The 24289-nt window shown below is 41.3% G+C and overlaps 1 protein-coding gene across 2 annotated transcripts in view; it reads left to right on the top strand.

Annotated features, from left to right (window-relative positions):
• The window catches only part of MINPP1 (multiple inositol-polyphosphate phosphatase 1), a 195356-nt gene that overhangs the window by 29225 nt on the left and 141842 nt on the right, over nucleotides 1–24289 (top strand). For both annotated transcript variants that reach the window (XM_075612908.1, XM_075612906.1), the window contains exon 5: nucleotides 1055–1188. In XM_075612908.1, coding sequence (XP_075469023.1) covers nucleotides 1055–1188 — 134 coding nt within the window. The remainder of the gene's footprint in view (nucleotides 1–1054; nucleotides 1189–24289) is intronic.

The following is a 24289-nucleotide window of genomic DNA, read 5'->3' as shown; positions in this document are numbered from 1 at the left end:
TGTTAAATTGCTCACATGCTCAGATTATGAAAAATCCACAGTAAATGGATTCAAATTAAAATACTCCCATGTATCGTCTACTCGCCGTTGGTTAGAAACAGACAAATGATACAGTTTAACAGTTATTCATTGTTTATGTATTTTTTTGCATTTTTTAAATACATGAATAATAACAACAAATAACAAATTAAGGCAGATATTACAACTTAATCTGGGGTGATCAAAATAAGGAGTTGTGAGATGAAACAGTACACTTGCCTGACATAACCAAACCATAACCTTGCCAATAACCAAAAAGAAAATAATACCATTAATCTTCAGATGTTTTACTTTTATTCAGAAACAATGCACAACCAAAAAGAAGTGCAAGCCAATCTTCAGATGTTACATTGTTATATATTTTTTTTTAAAAATTGCAGATAATCCGCTGCGCCTTTTTTTGCTCATTTTTAACAAAACATAATCCGCGGATTATACGGCGGAAATTACGGTACTATGGATTTGCATGCCGGCCATAAAAGTAAATTAAAATACCTGTTAATCTGATTGTCCCCATAATACTACTGGCCACATGCACCTCAAATAAATGGCGCTGAGCTTGTTAGAGCAGTGAAGATCTAGCAGATTTTGTAAGCTTGCAGTGCACTAAATGCATACTGCTGTTCTGCCTGCACTTCTGTTCCTTTTGTAGACCGGGAGGTTTTCCCCTCGAGGATATATTTTCTTTAAGTGTAGTATTTCTCGCATCGCACTGAATTATTGTTCTTGTAGAGTGCACATTTACTTTAATTCTTTCATATGTAACATACATTCTGCATATGAAAATTATCCATCAGTTTTCACAGCTTTGATGGTATGAAAGCTTTACATATTCACATTCCTCTAAGCTACTGATTAATTACCTAGAGGCCCTTATGGTGCTAGTGTACAGAAAGTCAATTTACTTCAATAAAATGCTAGTATTCAAAATATCCATCAAGTAAAGATCAGAGAACAAATGTCTTTTTTTTTTTTTTTTTAAGTATATTTGACACTTTTTTGTGGTTTCATTCAGGTGTTGGAATACCTCAACGATCTGAAACAGTATTGGAAACGAGGCTACGGGTATGACATTAACAGCCGATCCAGCTGTAACCTGTTTCAACAAATCTTCAAACATTTACACAGAGCGGTTACAGAGAGCAGACGGTAAGTGAAGTGAGATCTCTCCTAGGGGATTCGTATTTGATTGTTGATCTGGGAACATAAGCCACTATCTCCTTACTAAATCCTCAGAGACTAGCTAGTCAGAAAGTGATTTAAATTCATCGATTTAAATTAATCAATTTAACCCAGTAATGGACACATTCCACAGTGTGCTTATTATTATTTTTAAGAATGCTTCGTTAATCTGTATATTTGTTTCTTTTTAAGCAAGATTGCTTTAACCAGTTGCACGTTTTTTATGCTTTTTAATGGACCAACACGAGTGGTAATTAAAATTAAGTAAATTAATTCAAACCTGCAACAAACTACGCTACTTCATTTACAGAAACCGTGTACTAGATAGAGGAACCATAAATAATTCTCCATGTATACTGCTCTATGAACATCAGGTCAGACTGTTTACTTCCTATACAGCCACTTTGTGATAATACTATCAAGACCCCAAAAAAGCAACTTTCAAGGGAACTGATATTATCATAGAGTAAAACAGCCACCTCCATTCAATCGAGAGTGGTCTTTTTAATGAAATACCTCATTTAATCCTAAAGCAAGAATTAGATATTAAGACACAGCAAAAAGGGAGTGGTGTTAATGGGTCATTAGATGTGGCTCACAGATGTGCATACACAGAGAATATTTTTGCATTAAGTGGTTACTCCCATCTTATTATTTCTGATGGCCACTGGATGGGGAATTATTTGCAAGTCAATCACATTAGTGCAGTGCCAAACCCCTCCTTTTTAAAGAAGTATTCTGCTTTCCCGTTTTAAATAACTATAGCTGGCTCTTCTAATCTAATACATCTCCATAAGCATTTATTAATCTCTCTCAAATATACTGTAGAATGGGATATAACATCTGTATAGCATCATATACCTTGTGTTTGTTATTTTCTAATGACATATTCCACCTTTTTTCATGTTTTATCCTTTTGTAAGTAGGCCATTACACTGCGGTTAGATTAAAAGTGCTGCTCCTTCAAAGTTATCACTCACACAAACGGTGCTCTTAAATATTCAGCCCCATGATTGGATTTTGTACTGTATATCAGAGCCTTGATTTTCTTAGAAGTATTACACCTATAATACAAACTTGAAAGATGATCTGCTAAATTAAAATCTATTATTTAATCATCGATATAGAATGATAAACAAAATATATTGTGCGCATCTAATAAACCTCTAATATAATCAGTGATACAATGTGTATTAACATATACCCTTCTAATTTTTACTCAACTGGTAAAACCACAAAAAAACCACAGTGTGAATTTTTTTTTTTTTTTACATGACCGTGTAATGTGATGTAGAAAGCGTCTGCTGCTATTAAACAGGGGGTGGCTCGGCACCACCCAAACACTGAAGATATGGAGACAAAAAAACAGCGCACAACGCAAATAGTGAAGTATGAAAGTAACAAGTTTATATTAAAATAGGGGATAAATATTCTGCGTACATCAAGGTATTAGGACATAAACATTGAGTGTGTTAAACACACAAATTACCACTCGGCGGCCGCTCATACAGGAGTCAGGAGTATGTTTCCCTTGGCAGGCGTCTGGGACAGCAGCTGCGATGCTTTTCCTTCCTAGGAACACCTCTGCCTTCGGTCACCGTCTCTGTGGGAAACTCCCCTCTGGTCAGCTGGGCTCCAGACGGATCGAGCAATCTGCAGCCTGCAGACGCACTGGGAGGGTCCCCGGATTGGTTAGTGAGGACCTGGGTGGTTCGCAGAGCTCTCCATTTAGTGCAGCCACAAGCAGGGGTGAACTGGCTGCGAGGTGACGTCACAGTGGCGATTTCAAAAGTACACAGCAAAAGCGGAAAAAAGTCTCTAAAGTGCCCAAATTGCACACATAGGATAGAGTAGCAATAAAACACTTGGACCAATTACATCCTACATGTTTCGTAGTCACAACTACTTCACCAGGGAATGCATTTTAATTTGGAGTTGGCTGTCCCCAAAAGTGAAAGATGCTTTTTTTTTTTTTTATCGCCCCCCCACCCATTTATTTATTTATTAACAGAATTGGAACCAGGGGGCCCCCGTAGCTGAACAGAAATAAATTCAGCTCCAAGTTCCCTAGTTCCAGAAATAATTAATTACCTTTTGAAGTTACCTGTGTCCATGCCTCTTCAGAGGAAACGCAACGGCCATGTAAATATCCTGTGAGCCAAATGTAAGCCGCAATATAATTTCTTGCAACTTCCTATAAGACAGCCATTAAACTCCCCACCCTCACTGTAGAAACCTGGAAGTGATACCTGTATGTTCACATGTTCTGATTGGAATCGGTGGTCCCGGAGCAGACACGACCGTGCTTGAGCTCCAGAGTACCCCCTGGTTTTCATTGTATTTAAAAAAAAAATGTGAAGGGGGTGAATGATTTTGGGGGTGGAACAAGGGTAGAGTTGGGCAAAACACTGTATGATGGTAATATTGTGATCTACTGTACGTTTTCTATTATCTTTGTATTGCTATTAGTCAGATGTGGAAGTCGTTAATATTTTAGGGGCAGCAAATAATTTACAGTTTAAAATGCCACATCTTTAAGAAAAGAGAGAGCTACCAATGTAAATAGTTGTGCTGCACCCCTCCTTCCACAGTGGATATCTTTGCCCCTACTGTTTACCCCTTCTTAATACTGTTCCCTAAATACCTGCAAAAACCTTTAATGAAATGTTTTTTTATACTTATTTAATGTTAAAAATAAGTTTCAAATGAATTAAAACTGTTAATGAGGGCGCATGTGCGGTGTTGAGCTGAATGGCTGCTTTTTAGCTTCGTTGTGAGACCAACTGGGTGTTGGCGTTCAATGCAGAGTTCCTAACCAAGGTTCACCTGTTACTTTCTATCTGACATTGAGCGGTAATATAAGCACCTTACAAAAATGCACGCAAAAGGAAAAAAACATACTTCCTCATACTTCCTCACAAGAAGTGGTGTACTTTTTAAAGGAAGGAGTGGCTCAGTTAGTAAAGACACTGACTCTGGCACTGAGTTTGAAGCAGGGGAGTGTCGGCTCCTTGTGACCTTGGGCAAGTCACTTTATCTCTGTGCCTCAGGCACCAAAAACATATTGTAAGCTCCACTGGGCAAGAACCTGTGCCTGCAAAATGTCTCTGTAAAGATCTGCGTTAAAAAACTAGCAGAACTATGCAAGAACAAGCTATTATTATTATTAGTTGGAGGGCAGGAGCATATTAGTGCCTCCGCTAACCAACTAGAAGCTCATTTTTCAAACGCACTCCTGGGCGGTTAAAACTTAGCGTTTAATAATAATTTACTTATTAAAATAAATTCTACATACAGAGTATTGATAATATACACACAATGTACTTATAAAGGGAGGGTGGTGGGGAGGTATGGTTGGGCTAGAGGTGTATAACGCTATTGCATATATCTGAAATAAATCAGAAGAGCTAATTTACACCTGATGTTGCCTATTATTATAGAACATAGGAACTCTGTATTACAACCACTCACAAGACTCTAATCACTATATCAACATACATGTGTTGTGCGGCATAAGGCGTAGAATACCGATCAAACCAACCTGTAATTGTGGGATGTAGCACCTAACAGTGTGTTGATGAATAATTAACTGCTGTTTTAAACAAATAAAACATAATATTGACACTGTAGGTACAACACAATAACAAGTTGGTGGTACGTGGATTGACTCTACGCCTGATGATGTTAATATACACAGCACACAATTCAATCACAAGTATAGCTAATAGAAAGTATAGTTGCCTGGAAACAGCTGTGACTAAACACTCTGCTTAAAAGATACAAGCAGCATATAAATAAAACTGTGGTATATGAACATGCCGTCTAAGTAGACCAGTGCTAATAAGACAATATCTTATATGGAGCAATCCGCATCAAACAATCATGTGGTCTGCTGCAAAGCACCGTGCCTTCATATATAATAGCACTCAGTTGGTAGTATGTGGTGCATAAAAGCCCTCAATATGACAGTCAGTGTTTGTTGAATCAATGTATCCTGTGCATAACATTGAACCGTCTGACATATATAATAAACTAGCTGATATACCCGGCGTTGCCCGGAGGCCGTGAGGGGGAGTGTGAAAGGCAGGGGGGGTGTGAAAGGCATGGGGGGGGGTGTGAAAGGCAGGGGGGGGCGTGAAAGGCAGGGGGGGCGTGAAAGGTGGGGGGGGCATGAAAGGCAGGGGGGGCGACAGTGTGACACACACACACACAGTGTCACACACACACACACACACAAACACAGTGTCACACACACACAGTGTCACACACACAGTGTCACACACTGTCACACAGACACACAGTGACACACACGTCACCTAGAGCGACACACACGCGACACCTACCTCTACTTCTGGCCGTCGCCATCTTCTCACTCGGCGCCGCGAGGGAAGAAGGGTGTCCTTCCGGTTGCGCCGCCATCTTAGGTGCCGCGAGGGAGGAAGGGGGTCCGCTGCCTGTTCCCCCGTAGGGGATGGAGATGAGGCGCCGCGAGGGAGGAAGGGGGTCCGCTGCCTGTTCCCCCGCCGGGGATGGAGATGAGGGGAGCGCCGGGAGAGGTGAGCGGAGGGGGTGTAATGTGCGCGCGTGTGCACAGGGACAATAAAGGTAATGGACGCGTGCGGGCGGTGTAATGTGCGCGGCGGCGGGCATATATAAGCGGTTTACACGGGTATGTGGCCAGAGAGCGGCCGGTGTAATGTGCGCGGCGGCAAGAGATGATGTGCACAGGGACAATAAAGGTAATGGACGCGTGCGGGCGGTGTAATGTGCGCGGCGGCGGGCATATATGAGCGGTTTAGACAGGCATGTGGCCAGAGAGCGGGATGAAAAGAGATGATGTGCACAGGGACAATAAAGGTAATGGGTGAGTGTGAATGTGTGGAATGTGTAAGATGTGTGTGTGTGTACACAGGGGTGTGTGTGTGTGTGTGTGTATACACAGGCCTGACAGTGTGTGTGTGTACACAGGGCTGACAGTGTGTGTGTGTGTGTGTGTGTGTGTGTGTGTGTGTACAGGTTGTTGTTTGACAGGGGTGAGTGTGAATGTGTGTGTACACAGGGGTGACTGTGTGTGTGTGTGTGTGTGTGTGTGTGTACAGGCTTGAGTGTGACACTGAGTGTGTGAGTGTGAGGGGGTGACTGTGTGTACAGGGTTGTGTGTGAGTGTGGGGGGTGACAGTGTGATATGTCAACTTACCAAGGAGTCCTCAGAGGTTCTGGGCGTGTGGTGTGACTGCAAGTGTGTGAGAGTGAAGGAGGTGATGTCACAGTGGGGCGTACCTCTTGGCCAATGAGAGTCACGGACCAATCAGATTCACCGCAGATAGCACTAACCTCACTAACCATTCGATTTTATATATTAAGATAGCACTGAGACAGCCACAAACAAAACCCACAGTGTGAGAGCCAACAACTGAACCAAAGCACAAGAGCAAATAAAACGAGTCTGTAGCAGAGACAGAAGATACAATGTGCCAACGATACCAAACTCCCTCCAGTCCCTCCCAGATGATGTCACCACGCCGAACGCCCTACGCGTTTCCCTCCTACACGGAGATTCTTCAGGGGCGAGTGATAAACAGCTGAGGTCGGAAGAGTGTATTTATAGTGTCACGGGTTGCCATAGTAACCCGTGGCCAATCGGATAGTCGCATGATGTTGTTAAGGCTGACAACAACGCTATACGGACCTCAGAGTTACTGCATGCAGTAGACAGCAGTACACACTAAGAGATTAAAAGAGATGAAGGAAAATTAAAGGCTGTAAGTCCAGCAAAAACAGGGACAGTGTTCATGGAGTGTTGGCTAAATAAAAATAATAATAATAGTGCAGAATATACAATGACCACCTAGCAGCACTGTGATACGTGGCATAAAAACGGGCTGATGGTATGATAACGTACTGAGTGCTATGCAAATCAACCACCTCTTGATACACAATGGTATGATGTTGAGAGCTTACTTGCCCAAAAATAGGTATATAACAGTATTTGTCAACAATATATATTTCATATATAGTGTTAGCGGTAGGATATATATGGCACACCTTAAGGAGGTCAGATAAAAGGTGTGTAGGTAAAACCCTCGTTAAGACCATGAGGGTTCAAGGTTTTTAATTTATATATCCATTCCGCTTCACGTTTCAACAATCTGTTATTAATGTCTCCTCCACGTATGTTGTTCTTAATATGGTCAATGCCAATGAAGGAAATACATTTAATATCTCCTTGGTGGATACTATTTAAATGGCGAGCAACAGGGGTGTCAAGTTGATTGTGAACAGAGTTGATATGTTCAAGTACTCGTCGTCTAAATTCCCTTATAGTTTTGCCCACGTATCTTAGGCCGCAGACACAACTGATAAGATAGATTACATTAATAGTTTTGCAGCTTATATGGTGTCTGATATCAAATGATTTGGATTGATCGTTAGTGGTGAATGACTTCACGGGTGCAATGTACTGGCACGCCTTACAGTTCTTAGATTGGTAAGTACCCTTTGGTGGTGGTGTCAACCACGTAGATGAAGTTTGGCGTCAAAAATGGCTATGCACTAGTCCGTCATATAGGTTAGCAGATCTTCTACTGGTAATACTGTGGGTTTCTTTAAGAACTCTAGTTAGATCATCATCCGATTTAAGGATGTGCCAATACTTAGAGAAGATCGATTTTATCTCTTGCCATCTATAATTATAGGTAGAAATACAGCGGACTTCAGTATTAGGCGGTCTAATAGTCGGTCCCAGCAATTTGTCTCTGTCACTATCTCGAGCTCGGTGGTAAGCATATTTGAGTGTGGCAATAGGGTATCCTCGATTTAAGAATCGGTCTTTAAGGTCTTTAGCCTGTAGATGGAATTCCTTAGATGTTGAACAATTGCGGCGTAGTCGCAAATACTGACCAATGGGGATACTTTTAATTAATGATGGTGGGTGGTGACTAGTAGCTGCTAGGAGGCTATTAGTAGCTGTCTTCTTTCTAAAAACCGTAGTTTGAACATTGCCATCTGCGTATTTACTTATTTTTAAGTCTAAAAAGGTAATTTCAGTAATATTATACTCGAATGTGAGTTTTAAATTCAAATCATTGACATTCAATAAAGACACAAATTCAATAAGGACAGATACCGATCCATGCCAAATCAACCAGATGTCCTCTATGAATCTAATCCAGAGATCAATATACTGAGTGTATTCCCCAAGTTTGTCACTGAACACATATTTGTCTTCCCACCAGCCCAGGTACAGATTGGCATAAGTGGGTGCACACGATGTACCCATCGCTGTACCCTGGGTCTGGTGGTAAAGGATGCCATCAAATAGAAAATAATTGTGACACAAAACAAACTTATGGAGATTAAGCATAAAGATGTTATGTTCCGTATACCTTTGTCCCCTGGAGGAGAGAAAATGACTACATGCTTTCAAACCGTTAACATGAATAATGCTGGAGTAGAGAGATTCTACATCCAGTGTAGCAAACAAAGTATCACTGTCACAATGGATTCCATTCAGCCTCAGAAGGGTGTCTTTAGTGTCCCTGACATGGGACGGGAGCGTGGTGACAAAGGGACGCCTGAGTTGATCTAAATGGATACTACAGTATTCTTTTAGATTATTGTTACCGGAGACAATAGGCCTACCTGGCGGTCTCTGTTGGTCTTTGTGTATTTTCGGCAATATATAAAATGTTGCAACTGTAGCTGTTTTTGGCAACAAAAACTCAAGAAGTTCCTTCTGATCAATAAGATTATTGTCAAGGGCCCCTCTTAAAATAGTCTGAAGTTCACTAATGAACTTGATAGTGGGGTCTCGATCTAATATGGAATAGCTTAGTTTATCTTTAAGAATGCGTTTGCATTCTTTTACATATTGATCGGTATCCATGACAATAATGTTACCTCCCTTATCTGAGGGCTTAATGGTAATTTCCTTATGTGACATTAGATCCTTGAGTGCCATGTTTTCATTTTTAGTGATATTATTCTGCATGTTTATTTTGGTTTTTATTTTCTCAAGATCCTTAGTAACGAGATTTGTAAAAACCTCTACCTGAGGACACATTGACATTAAAGGTGTAAATTTGCTTTTAGGTTTACAATTGGAAAACGGACCTTCTTGATTCTCTGGGGGACATTCATTGTCATCTAATAATGACACTAGATTTTGAATGTTGATTTGGTCGGTTGCCGTGAAGCCGGTGTTTTCAATTTCACGTCTGGATTTTTTTGCGTGAAATTTATGTAAAAGCAGTTTCCGGGACAACAGGTTTAAATCCTTAACCCAATCAAAGAGATTAAAATCTCTGGTCGGGGAGAATGATAATCCCTTCTCTAATAATGAGATGTGATCACTATTGAGATCTATTTTAGAAAGATTAAATATTTTCAACCTGCTATCCTCAACTGCATTTATGTTTACTTCCTGCGGTTTCCTCGGCCTGCTTTGTCTTTTTGTTTTTTTGGCACCTCGTCTGGTTGGTCTCTTGCGAGGGGATATTCTAAAAAAGCAATTCTATCGATATCAGTTGGTGAAGTCCCACTGGTAGAGGGGGAGGGGCCAGATGGTCTCGGTTCAGTGCTACTAGTGGTTTCTGACTCTGAATTTTCCGCTTCTGAAGAGGAATAATTGATAGTATTCTGCCTTCTCTTTTGGGATTTTTTTTGTAACTGTACACCTGATGAAGACTGTAATCCAGGCCATCCCTCTGGAATTTTCTGTGTTTTCTCTCTTTGATTTCATTTCGAAACTTGTCCACTTCTCTCTGAAGTTTAGATTCCATTTCTTCAAATTCTTTGTGGGGTCTAAAGTCATCCAGCTTGCGCAATTGGATATCTAACTCCTTCTGTATGTTCAACAGTCTAGTCTATTGCGTCTCAACCAGCAATTTGATTAGTGCTTGTGAGCAAGTTGTCAAAATTGCTTCCCATTGCTGGGTGAACTCAACAGTTGTGATGTGGTATGCTGGAGAGAGGCCTATACGTAGGCCTCTAGGAATCATATCTTGGGTATCCTAATTTTGCAAGCTGGAGACCTCCCACCAGGTCTGCTCCTGAGATTTGAACAAACGATTGAGAGTTCTAAAGAAATCAGTTATGTTATCAGTAGTGTTATAAGGGGTGTACGTATTCTCCACAGAGAAGACTTTCTTAGCTTCATCATGCCATGAACTAGTGTCCCAGCTAGTAGACAAAAAACCTGTCATTAATTTAAATGTAGTAGTAGTAGTCTCTTAATAGAGGAAGGAGCTGTATGGAATAAGAGGATTCTTACGTTCCCCAAATGAAAACACTCAAAAACAAACAAAATATACAGCTCACTAAAGTAATAATGTAGTGTTTAATGGATGTGCCCAAAACGCCTAGTGTGACGTTGGGTGCAATTGATGAGCTGATATTAATGAATAAACAGAAAGTTGGAGGGCAGGAGCATATTAGTGCCTCCGCTAACCAACTAGAAGCTCATTTTTCAAACGCACTCCTGGGCGGTTAAAACTTAGCGTTTAATAATTTACTTACTAAAATAAATTCTACATACAGAGTATTGATAATATACACACAATGTACTTATAAAGGGAGGGTGGTGGGGAGGTATGGTTGGGCTAGAGGTGTATAACGCTATTGCATATATCTGAAATAAATCAGAAGAGCTAATTTACACCTGATGTTGCCTATTATTATAGAACATAGGATCTCTGAATTACAACCACTCACAAGACTCGAATCACTATATCAACATACATGTGTTGTGCGGCATAGGGCGTAGCATACCGATCAAACTAACCTGTAATTGTGGGATGTAGCACCTAACAGTGTGTTGATGAATAATTAACTGCTGTTTTTAACAAATAAAACATAATATTGACACTGTAGGTACAACACAATAACAAGTTGGTGGTACGTGGATTGACTCTACGCCTGATGATGTTAATATACACAGCACACAATTCAATCACAAGTATAGCTAATAGAAAGTATAGTTGCCTGGAAACAGCTATTAGCTATACTTGTGATTGAATTGTGTGCTGTGTATATTAACGTCATCAGGCGTAGAGTCAATCCACGTACCACCAACTTGTTATTGTGTTGTACCTACAGTGTCAATATTATGTTTTATTTGTTAAAAACAGCAGTTAATTATTCATCAACACACTGTTAGGTGCTACATCCCACAATTACAGGTTAGTTTGATCGGTATGCTACGCCCTATGCCGCACAACACATGTATGTTGATATAGTGATTAGAGTCTTGTGAGTGGTTGTAATTCAGAGATCCTATGTTCTATAATAATAGGCAACATCAGGTGTAAATTAGCTCTTCTGATTTATTTCAGATATATGCAATAGCGTTATACACCTCTAGCCCAACCCTACCTCCCCACCACCCTCCCTTTATAAGTACATTGTGTGTATATTATCAATACTCTGTATGTAGAATTTATTTTAGTAAGTAAATTATTAAACGCTAAGTTTTAACCGCCCAGGAGTGCGTTTGAAAAATGAGCTTCTAGTTGGTTAGCGGAGGCAGTAATATGCTCCTGCCCTCCAACTTTCTGTTTATTCATTAATATCAGCTCATCAATTGCACCCAACGTCACACTAGGCGTTTTGGGCACATCCATTAAACACTACATTATTACTTTAGTGAGCTGTATATTTTGTTTGTTTTTGAGTGTTTTCATTTGGGGAACGTAAGAATCCCCTTATTCCATACAGCTCCTTCCTCTATTAAGAGACTACTACTACTACATTTAAATTAATGACAGGTTTTTTGTCTACTAGCTGGGACACTAGTTCATGGCATGATGAAGCTAAGAAAGTCTTCTCTGTGGAGAATACGTACACCCCTTATAACACTACTGATAACATAACTGATTTCTTTAGAACTCTCAATCGTTTGTTCAAATCTCAGGAGCAGACCTGGTGGGAGGTCTCCAGCTTGCAAAATTAGGATACCCAAGATATGATTCCTAGAGGCCTACGTATAGGCCTCTCTCCAGCATACCACATCACAACTGTTGAGTTCACCCAGCAATGGGAAGCAATTTTGACAACTTGCTCACAAGCACTAATCAAATTGCTGGTTGAGACGCAATAGACTAGACTGTTGAACATACAGAAGGAGTTAGATATCCAATTGCGCAAGCTGGATGACGTTAGACCCCACAAAGAATTTGAAGAAATGGAATCTAAACTTCAGAGAGAAGTGGACAAGTTTCGAAATGAAATCAAAGAGAGAAAACACAGAAAATTCCAGAGGGATGGCCTGGATTACAGTCTTCATCAGTTGTACAGTTACAAAAAAAATCCCAAAAGAGAAGGCAGAATACTATCAATTATTCCTCTTCAGAAGCGGAAAATTCAGAGTCAGAAACCACTAGTAGCACTGAACCGAGACCATCTGGCCCCTCCCCCTCTACCAGTGGGACTTCACCAACTGATATCGATAGAATTGCTTTTTTAGAATATCCCCTCGCAAGAGACCAACCAGACGAGGTGCCAAAAAAACAAAAAGACAAAGCAGGCCGAGGAAACCGCAGGAAGTAAACATAAATGCAGTTGAGGATAGCAGGTTGAAAATATTTAATCTTTCTAAAATAGATCTCAATAGTGATCACATCTCATTATTAGAGAAGGGATTATCATTCTCCCCGACCAGAGATTTTAATCTCTTTGATTGGGTTAAGGATTTAAACCTGTTGTCCCGGAAACTGCTTTTACATAAATTTCACGCAAAAAAATCCAGACGTGAAATTGAAAACACCGGCTTCACGGCAACCGACCAAATCAACATTCAAAATCTAGTGTCATTATTAGATGACAATGAATGTCCCCCAGAGAATCAAGAAGGTCCGTTTTCCAATTGTAAACCTAAAAGCAAATTTACACCTTTAATGTCAATGTGTCCTCAGGTAGAGGTTTTTACAAATCTCGTTACTAAGGATCTTGAGAAAATAAAAACCAAAATAAACATGCAGAATAATATCACTAAAAATGAAAACATGGCACTCAAGGATCTAATGTCACATAAGGAAATTACCATTAAGCCCTCAGATAAGGGAGGTAACATTATTGTCATGGATACCGATCAATATGTAAAAGAATGCAAACGCATTCTTAAAGATAAACTAAGCTATTCCATATTAGATCGAGACCCCACTATCAAGTTCATTAGTGAACTTCAGACTATTTTAAGAGGGGCCCTTGACAATAATCTTATTGATCAGAAGGAACTTCTTGAGTTTTTGTTGCCAAAAACAGCTACAGTTGCAACATTTTATATATTGCCGAAAATACACAAAGACCAACAGAGACCGCCAGGTAGGCCTATTGTCTCCGGTAACAATAATCTAAAAGAATACTGTAGTATCCATTTAGATCAACTCAGGCGTCCCTTTGTCACCACGCTCCCGTCCCATGTCAGGGACACTAAAGACACCCTTCTGAGGCTGAATGGAATCCATTGTGACAGTGATACTTTGTTTGCTACACTGGATGTAGTATCTCTCTACTCCAGCATTATTCATGTTAACGGTTTGAAAGCATGTAGTCATTTTCTCTCCTCCAGGGGACAAAGGTATACGGAACATAACATCTTTATGCTTAATCTCCATAAGTTTGTTTTGTGTCACAATTATTTTCTATTTGATGGCATCCTTTACCACCAGACCCAGGGTACAGCGATGGGTACATTGTGTGCACCCACTTATGCCAATCTGTACCTGGGCTGGTGGGAAGACAAATATGTGTTCAGTGACAAACTTGGGGAATACACTCAGTATATTGATCTCTGGATTAGATTCATAGATGACATCTTGTTGATTTGGCACGGACCGGTATCTGTCCTTATTAAATTTGTGTCTTTATTGAATGTCAATGATTTGAATTTAAAACTCACATTCGAGTATAATGTTACTGAAATTACCTTTTTAGACTTAAAAATAAGTAAAGACGACCTCCCTCCCAAACTTGCAACATCAATTGGATCAATTTGGCAAAATATCGGGTTACAAAATCAATACGGATAAGTCGGAGGCACTAAATCTTACACTGACAAACCCCGAAGTAAAATTATTACAAATAAATTTTAACTACAAATGGAGCTCAACAAGGATTAAATATCTGGGAATACAGATATCTAGCTCCTATAAAACCCTATACCAGTATAATTACCCCCCCACTATTTGAGAAGAGTAAAAAAGACCTCCAGAGCTGGAACGAATATCAGATTTCTTGGCTAGGAAGAATAGCCACAGTTAAAATGAATATTCTACCAAGACTTCTATATTACTTCCAGACTCTACCAATAGACATCCCACTAAATGAACTTAAAAATATCCAAAACAGGATCTTCCAATTTATTTGGAATAATAAAAGACCAGGGTGGCTAGATCAATATTGCTAGCTCCAAAAGGAAGCAGTGGTCTGGGAGCCCCGGATATCATTAAATACTATTTGGCGGCCCAGCTAAAGCAAGTCATAATGTGGAACAATGACCCAGCCATGTGCTGCTGGCTTGGGATTGAGTCTGCCTATGCGAGTCCTCTTTCTCTCCCGGCCGCGTTATGGACCGAGAGGCGAGGAGAGACCCTAACGGGAAAATTAAAACTGTGAGCAATGAGATGTACATGGAAGATATGGTCTAGAAACAAGGGGGAGTATGAGTTAACATCCCCTCTTCCCTCACTACTGACCCCCTTAATCAATAATCCAGAGTTCCCCCCAGGTTGTACTCCAAGGGGCCTTGAGAGATACAAAGAGCTAAATATGGTAATAGCCGATGATTTTGTAGCTGAAGGTAAGATTTTACCATTCCATGAGATTCAGAAGAAATATCAAATCGCTAACCTCCCAATCTTCAGCTTCTTACAAATTCGCCATTACTTACAAACAATTACAAAAAATTCAGCTTTCTCGTCACTAACAAGATTTGAGAAAATATGCAGAAGAGGCTATTATTGTAAAGGCCTGATTTCAGAGGTCTATCTGGGACTGGCGATTAAAGCTACACAGTCTAACCATAGTTATATGCTAAAATGGGCAGCAGATTTAAACTTAGATACAGATAGGGACGACTGGGAGGATATTGGGGAAGCAGCTTCTCAAATGTCAATTTGTACCACAATAAAAGAAAACATATATAAAATTATTTTCCATTGGTACCTAACCCCGAGTAGGCTAAGCGAGATTTTCCCCGGATCCTCAGATTTGTGCTGGAGAGGATGTGGGCACAGAGGAGATATGCCTCACATCTGGTGGGAATGCCCAAAAATTCAGGGGTTCTGGATCATGATACAAACAATGATACGAGAACTCCTGGGGGTGGAGATAGAGGTTGAACCACTGACCCTGGTGCTGTCTAAACCAATAGAGGGCCTACAATCCCACGAGAAGAAAATGATAAGCCACGTCCTAACAGCGGCCAGATGCTCGATTGCTGCAGCATGGAAAAAAATAAACGCCCCTTCCAGGCAGACAGTGCTGAGACGTATCAGAGGTGTAAGAGTAATGGAACTCCTCTCGGCACAGTTAAGTCAAAAGGTAGATAAGTTCCACAAGGTTTGGTCAGTATGGCCAGACAATTAGCAAAGGAACAAATGGGTCATATAAATCCGGAGATAAGAGCCCACCCCCCCCCCTGCCCACTCCTCACCTCTTCCCCCCCCCCCCCTACACTCTTCCTTCTTACTTTTCTCTCTACTATCCTTGGATCTCTCTAAGAGAGAAATGACAGGAAGCGGCTGCTTCCCCAATAGGCAATAAAAAAAAAAAAGGAAAAGTTCTGTAAGATACAACGCTCAAAAAATTAAATAAGTAAGAAATGAAGACAGCAAAATGCAATGTATGATGTAATGAAATGTTTATTAATAATCCTTGCTGTAAAGTTTGAAGTTGTTACAGTTATTCGTTAAAACTTGTTATAAGATGTCATTCTTTCAAAAAACAATAAAAAAATTGAAACAAAAAAAAAATAAGTAAAGACGCAGATGGCAATGTTCAAATTACGGTTTTTAAAAAGAAGACAGCTACTAATAGCCTCCTAGCAGCTACTAGTCACCACCCACCATCATTAATTAAAAGTATCCCCATTGGTCAGTATTTGCGACTACGCCGCAATTGTTCAACATCTAAGGAATTCCATCTACAGGCTGAAGACCTTAAAGACCGATTCTTAAATCGAGGATACCCTATTGCCACACTCAAATATGCTTACCACCGAGCTCGAGATAGTGACAGAGACAAATTGCTGGGACCGACTATTAGACCGCCTAATACTGAAGTCCGCTGTATTTCTACCTATAATTATAGATGGCAAGAGATAAAATCGATCTTCTCTAAGTATTGGCACATCCTTAAATCGGATGATGATCTAACTAGAGTTCTTAAAGAAACCCCCAGTATTACCAGTAGAAGATCTGCTAACCTATACGACGGACTAGTGCATAGCCATTTTTGACGCCAAACTTCATCTACGTGGTTGACACCACCACCAAAGGGTACTTACCAATGTAAGAACTGTAAGGCGTGCCAGTACATTGCACCCGTGAAGTCATTCACCACTAACGATCAATCCAAATCATTTGATATCAGACACCATATAAGCTGCAAAACTATTAATGTAATCTATCTTATCAGTTGTGTCTGCGGCCTAAGATACGTGGGCAAAACTATAAGGGAATTTAGACGACGAGTACTTGAACATATCAACTCTGTTCACAATCAACTTGACACCCCTGTTGCTCGCCATTTAAATAGTATCCACCAAGGAGATATTAAATGTATTTCCTTCATTGGCATTGACCATATTAAGAACAACATACGTGGAGGAGACATTAATAACAGATTGTTGAAACGTGAAGCGGAATGGATATATAAATTAAAAACCTTGAACCCTCATGGTCTTAACGAGGGTTTTACCTACACACCTTTTATCTGACCTCCTTAAGGTGTGCCATATATATCCTACCGCTAACACTATATATGAAATATATATTGTTGACAAATACTGTTATATACCTATTTTTGGGCAAGTAAGCTCTCAACATCATACCATTGTGTATCAAGAGGTGGTTGATTTGCATAGCACTCAGTACGTTATCATACCATCAGCCCGTTTTTATGCCACGTATCACAGTGCTGCTAGGTGGTCATTGTATATTCTGCACTATTATTATTATTTTTATTTAGCCAACACTCCATGAACACTGTCCCTGTTTTTGCTGGACTTACAGCCTTTAATTTTCCTTCATCTCTTTTAATCTCTTATACTGCAGTCTACTGCATGCAGTAACTCTGAGGTCCGGATAGCGTTGTTGTCAGCCTTAACAACATCATGCGACTATCCGATTGGCCACGGGTTACTATGGCAACCCGTGACGCTATAAATACACTCTTCCGACCTCAGCTGTTTATCACTCGCCCCTGAAGAATCTCCGTGTAGGAGGGAAACGCGTAGGGCGTTCGGCGTAGTGACGTCATCTGGGAGGGACTGGAGGAAGTTTGGTATCGTTGGCACATTGTATCTTCTGTCTCTGCTACAGACTCGTTTTATTTGCTCTTGTGCTTTGGTTCAGTTGTTGGCTCTCACACTGTGGGTTTTGTTTGTGGCTGTCTCAGTGCTATTTATTATATATGTCAGACGGTTCAATGTTATGCACAGGATACATTGATTCAACAAACACTGACTGTCATATTGAGGGCTTTTATGCACCACATACTACCAACTGAGTGCTATTATATATGAAGGCACGGTGCTTTGCAGCAGACCACATGATTGATGCTGATTGCTCCATATAAGATATTGTCTTATTAGCACTGGTCTACTTAGACGGCATGTTCATATACCACAGTTTTATTTATATGCTGCTTGTATCTTTTAAGCAGAGTGTTTAGTCACAGCTGTTTCCAGGCAACTATACTTTCTATTAGCTATACTTGTGATTGAATTGTGTGCTGTGTATATTAACATCATCAGGCGTAGAGTCAATCCACGTACCACCAACTTGTTATTGTGTTGTACCTACAGTGTCAATATTATGTTTTATTTGTTTAAAACAGCAGTTAATTATTCATCAACTCACTGTTAGGTGCTACATCCCACAATTACAGGTTGGTTTGATCGGTATGCTACGCCTTATGCCGCACAACACATGTATGTTGATATAGTGATTAGAGTCTTGTGAGTGGTTGTAATTCAGAGATCCTATGTTCTATAATAATAGGCAACATCAGGTGTAAATTAGCTCTTCTGATTTATTTCAGATATATGCAATAGCGTTATACACCTCTAGCCCAACCATACCTCCCCACCACCCTCCCTTTATAAGTACATTGTGTGTATATTATCAATACTCTGTATGTAGAATTTATTTTAGTAAGTAAATTATTAAACGCTAAGTTTTAACCGCCCAGGAGTGCGTTTGAAAAATGAGCTTCTAGTTGGTTAGCGGAGGCACTAATATGCTCCTGCCCTCCAACTTTCTGTTTATTCATTAATATCAGCTCATCAATTGCACCCAACGTCACACTAGGGGTTTTGGGCACATCCATTAAAAACTACATCATTACTTTAGTGAGCTGTATATTTTGTTTGTATTTATTATTATTAGTGAATGCCCTCTCCAGCACATGCTGACCCACCATGTAGTAACAGAGTCCAAATCGAAGCCAGAAACATTGTCCAAGCCATAAGAGGCAAGTTATTGCTGACCTATTTGTGAACATTTAAACAATGCTCCAATTGGTCCAGGAGCAGATCAACTTGGAGATTGCAGGGCTGGGCGAGAGTACTGATGCCCTCAAGATAAAAACTTGACCTAGTCATAGTCACTAATACAAAAAAATGGTGTGATTAAGGCGCTCCTCTATGAGGCAATAAAGTGTGGACAGTGATTATATATAGCTATAAATCTATATCTATAAAATTGAATTTTGTGAGATTGTTACTAAATGTGGTGAATCCGTGGGTCTGTCACTCAGCCTCTGGCCAATCAGATTGGTTCGTATCCCTGCCCCGCATGCCTCTCATTGGCCTGCGTGCCTCTATGACGTCACCCAACTGCCACTCTCTTCTCCTCCTCACCCGCAGCTCACCTTCCCCCTCGGCCTCACCCAACTGCCACACACACACACGCACAACCACCCGGCCACCGTCCTCTTCACCCAGCGGCCCGGACCGCCGGCTCCCCCACCCATCACCCCCTCAGCTCACCTCCCCGCATTCTCCCCCCATCCCCCCCCTCACCCTTAGCTCACCTCCCCGCTGTCTCTCCCCCCCCCCCCCCATCACCCGCAGCTCACCTCCCTGCCGCCTCCCGCAGCTCACCTCCCCGCCGGCTCCCCTCCCCCCCCCCATCACCCGCAGCTCACCTCCCCGCCGGCTCTCACCCCCCCCCCCCATCACCCGCAGCTCACCTCCCCGCCGGCTCCCCCCCCACCTGCAGCTCACCTCCCCGGGCTGTGCAACGCTCTGCAGGACGCGATGCACATGGCTGTTCCCCGTGGCTTTGCTGTAGTGCAAAGCGTCGTGCCCCAGGGAATCTACCAGGCTCACCCGAGCCCCGGCCAGCAGCAGCATGCGGGTAGTGTCTGTGCTGTCTCCTTCACAGCACAGCATCAGGGGGTCCTGCAGGTATGGGAGGCGGGGTACAGGGAGACCCATACAGCACACCGTCGGGGGTGAGCGCGACAACAAGCCCGCGCCCCCACCCGCAGTGACCCGCCACACGCTACGGGACATGCCAGCGGGGGGGGCAGGGGGAACAGGGCAGTGATGGCTGCGCGGGACATGCCCTTCCCTCTGGTCCCCTTCCCCACGGCGCTCCCTTGCTTGCCCGCGTGGGGTGGGAGATGGGGGGGTGGGGTGGTGGTGTGCAGTCACGGGAGGTGGGGAGCCGCCTGTTCAGATCGCCGGATGTTCCACTCTCTCTTCCCCCCCCCCTCCTCCTGTCCACTGTGTGACACTGTGTGTGACACTGTGTGTGACACTGTGTGTGACACTGTGTGTGACACTGTGTGTGACACTGTGTGTGACACTGTGTGTGACACTGTGTGTGACACTGTGTGTGACACTGTGTGTGTCACTGTGTGTGTGTGTGTGTCACTGTGTGTGTGTGTGTGTCACTGTGTGTGTGTGTGTGTCACTGTGTGTGTGTGTGTCACTGTGTGTGTGTGTGTCACTGTGTGTGTGTGTGTGTCACTGTGTGTGTGTCACTGTGTGTGTGTCACTGTGTGTGTCACTGTATGTGTGTGTGTGTGTCACTGTATGTGTGTGTGTGTGTGTCACTGTATGTGTGTGTGTGTGTCACTGTGTGTGTGTGTGTGTCACTGTAAGGTGGGGACCGGAGCTGCGCATGGGGGGGGGGAGCGGAGAGAGAGGTGGGAGCGGAGAAACAGACAGGGAGTGGAGAGGAGGAAGCGGGAAATTTTAAGCCCGGGCAACGCCGGGAGCCTGTCTTGTCCACTGCCCCCCCCCCTCCTGTCCACTGTCCCCCCTCCTGTCCACTGTCCCTCCCTCTGTGGTGGGAACAGAGAAAGAGGGGGACCACAGAAATAGGGGTAGAGGAGGGAGCGGGAAATGTAACTCACGGGCAACGCCGGGTCTCTCAGCTAGTGCTTATAAAAAATAATAACTTGTGCTCTTCTAATATATATTAACCGTGCAAATGTGTTATAACAACATAAGGATTTAGAAAACGCAGCTCAACCCTTTTGAGATGGTCCAGATCTCCTTTTGTAGATTTCCAAAGTCAGGTTTGGGGAGCGCAGATTTCACCATATGTGAAAAAATAAAAATAATGTAGTGCAATCTGTTTTTAATATGAGACATCAGGGTATCAGCAGAAATGGGGACTCACACTTTCCCAGTGATTAAACAACAGTGGATATCAGTAGCAATCTCAGCTCAGGAGGATCCCACGGTTTAACACTTGGTGCAAAACAACAAAGTACACACTTAGTGCAACTTTGTATGTTCAATACTGCATTGTATTAAAATGATTAGTATAAAAAAAAAGAGATTGGTGTGAATAGCGCTAAAAGACTAAGAAAAAATAAAATTAGACAGTGCAGTCAATAATAATACAACTATGTGATTATACACACTGAACCTAATAACTATAAGGCAAGGCTGCCAAGTGAAACTAACCCAAAACACAGTAAGTGCAAAAACAAAAACAACAATACAAACCGGCGCCTTAGAGTCCCATATAGGAATATGTTAAGAGTCCAAAAATGACACAAATGTCCAAATATGGAGAGTCCAATCTTTGACTTCTGGCTCCACAGCAAGGAATTATATATGTAAAGCAAAGGAGAGAAGAAGAAAAATCATAGTGCAACAATGTTAAAAAGCAAACATATAAGACAAACAACACAAGACAAACATAAGACAATGACAAGCAAGGCTGACAAATGATACAAGAGTTAATTTAATGAACAACAATAATAAAAATGCCCAAAGCAGATGACGGATCCGGTGGTAAAACCAGAATCCTACTTACAAGACGTTCAATAAATATAGGCAGGGGTATAGGGTGAGTATAATCCGGCTGCATCTTCTGGTAGACACGTGGCGATCAGGGGAGACTCCAAACACTTCCTTAGTTCTACATCAGGATGTGCGTCACCGTGGGTGGGTCTCTGGTTCTCCTGGCGCCGTCTGCCGCTCCATTGCCGGAAATGCGTCACTGGGGGCGGGACAAATTGCCGAAACTCCCTTCTCCTGCTTCTATACTTTGATCATGATCCTGCAAGTACTCTGCTTGGGTGCAATAACTCTCACAAACTGCCCAACGCGTTTCGTGCGCATGTGCACTTCTTCAGGGAATTTGGAACACACTCCATGAAGTCTTTAAATACTGACAGGATGGAAACCATTGGGTAAAAAATGAACCAATCAAATATAACAATATTAACCGTGATTGGTCTAAACCCCTGTCAGTCATGTCCTGTGTAAACACAGCCTCACTTACATGTAAATAAAACATTAACAAAATATAAACACTGACACACATTACAAAAATGCTAATAAGCTCTCAATGAGATAACAGATAAAGTCATATACCAACATATAATGCTCTTTTGTCAATAATTGACACCATAAAACATACCAATGAAAAAACATCTTTTGATGTATACATATAGTACATAGATATGCTCCCAAATTGGATGGATGGAAATATAATGACATATTAATTATTGTCTCACTTAAAAATGCTTCTGATAAAAATGACTAAAAAGGGTGCTAAAAAAATAAATATATAGTAAAAATATTCATTTTTAAAAGACTCCCAGTTCAAAATCAATATTTAGGCCATTAGGAGAGAGGGTCTTCAACTCATAGATCCAATAGGCTTCACGCCTACTAATCTGATTGAGTTGATGTCACCCCCTCCAACTGGCTTGCACAGTCTCAATAGCTTGGCATCTTAATCCGATTGGATTGTGGTTAGGATGGATGCTGAAATGATGGGAAACACTGTGTGTCGTTAAACCTCGCTTGATGTTGTAAATGTGTTCATATACCCTTCTTTGGTAGCACCTACCTATCCTGCCTACATATTGTAGGCCGCAGGGGCACTGAAGTAAGTATATCACAAAGGGAGAATGACCCTTGATGAATGTTTTAATGGTATATATTTTTGAGGTTACGTTTGATGTGAACGTTTTAGTGTTAGAGCTAAATGTGCAAGCTGTGCAATTTGTACATTTAAAAAAGCCCTTGCTGGTGTTTGCTACTTTAGATTTGGAGTGATCTAGAGGACAGCTCGGAGTCAGTCGTGATTTAATATTTGAGGCTTTAATAAAGATACTGTTAGGTCTATCCGGAAGACATTGTGCTAATGTGTTATCACATAGAAGAATGGGCCAATGCTTATTTAGAATCTAGCGAATTTTCGGTACTATTTCGTTATATTGTGTAACAAAGGCCACACCATTGTTCTGCACTTTACATTTCTGTGGATTTTTACTCTTCTATTCCAAAAGGGTATTCCTCTCAATTTCGTCCACCCTAAGAGATGCTTCTATGAGCAAATTCTCTGGGTATTTTCTAACACGAAATTTTTCTTTAAGCTCATCCGCCTGAATTGCAAACTACTCCTGATTTGAGCAGTTGCGCTTAAGGCGGATGAGCTGTCCCTTTGGAATATTGCGTATCCAGCCAGGGTTATGCTGGCTGTCCGCCCTAAGGTAATTATTTGCCTGAACTGATTTAAAGTACGTCTTAGTCTGTATTGTGTTGTTGCTTATATATATACTTAAGTCCAGAAATTCTATGTGATGTTTATGGTGATTAAAAGTAAATGAAAGATCCCTATCATTGTGATTTAGATAATCAAAAAACGAATCTAACTGTTCCTGGCTACCAGACCAAACAAATATAACATCATCTATGAACCGGCTCCAGAGCACCAGGTATGCCCCGAGAGGACAGTTGTTCCAAATATAATTTTCTTCCCAACTGTCCATAAAAAGGTTGGCATAACTCGGGGCAAACCTGGTGTCCATCGCCGTGCCACAAATCTGTAAAAAAAATTGTGAATTAAATTGAAAATAATTATGCGTTAAAATAAACTTGATACTATCCAATAAAAACGATTTACGTGCTGGGGGAATGGTGGAATCTGATTCTAACTTGCGTGATATAGCCTGACATCCCTTTGCATGATTAATAGTTGTATACAGAGATGTAACATCTGCAGTAACCCATGTATATTAAAATTCGTAAAGATAACATGAATATACAAGAAAAAACAGCATTACGACAGCTGGAAGACAATAAATTGATTGTTATAAAACCTGCTGACAAAGGGGGAGGTATAGTGGTGAACAGTTAGATTCGTTTTTTGATTATCTAAATCACAATGATAGGGATCTTTCATTTACTTTTAATCACCATAAACATCACATAGAATTTCTGGACTTAAGTATATATATAAGCAACAACACAATACAGACTAAGACGTACTTTAAATCAGTACATGCAAATAATTACCTTAGGGCTGGCAGCCAGCATAACCCTGGCTGGATACGCAGTTTGCAATTCAGGCGGATGAGCTTAAAGAAAAAT

Source organism: Ascaphus truei, chromosome 8 (genome assembly GCF_040206685.1).
Source record: "Ascaphus truei isolate aAscTru1 chromosome 8, aAscTru1.hap1, whole genome shotgun sequence".
NCBI classification, from domain to species: Eukaryota; Metazoa; Chordata; class Amphibia; order Anura; family Ascaphidae; genus Ascaphus; species Ascaphus truei.
The sequence above is the reverse complement of the archived record's forward strand: the minus strand, read 5'-3'. Positions and strand labels throughout refer to the sequence as shown.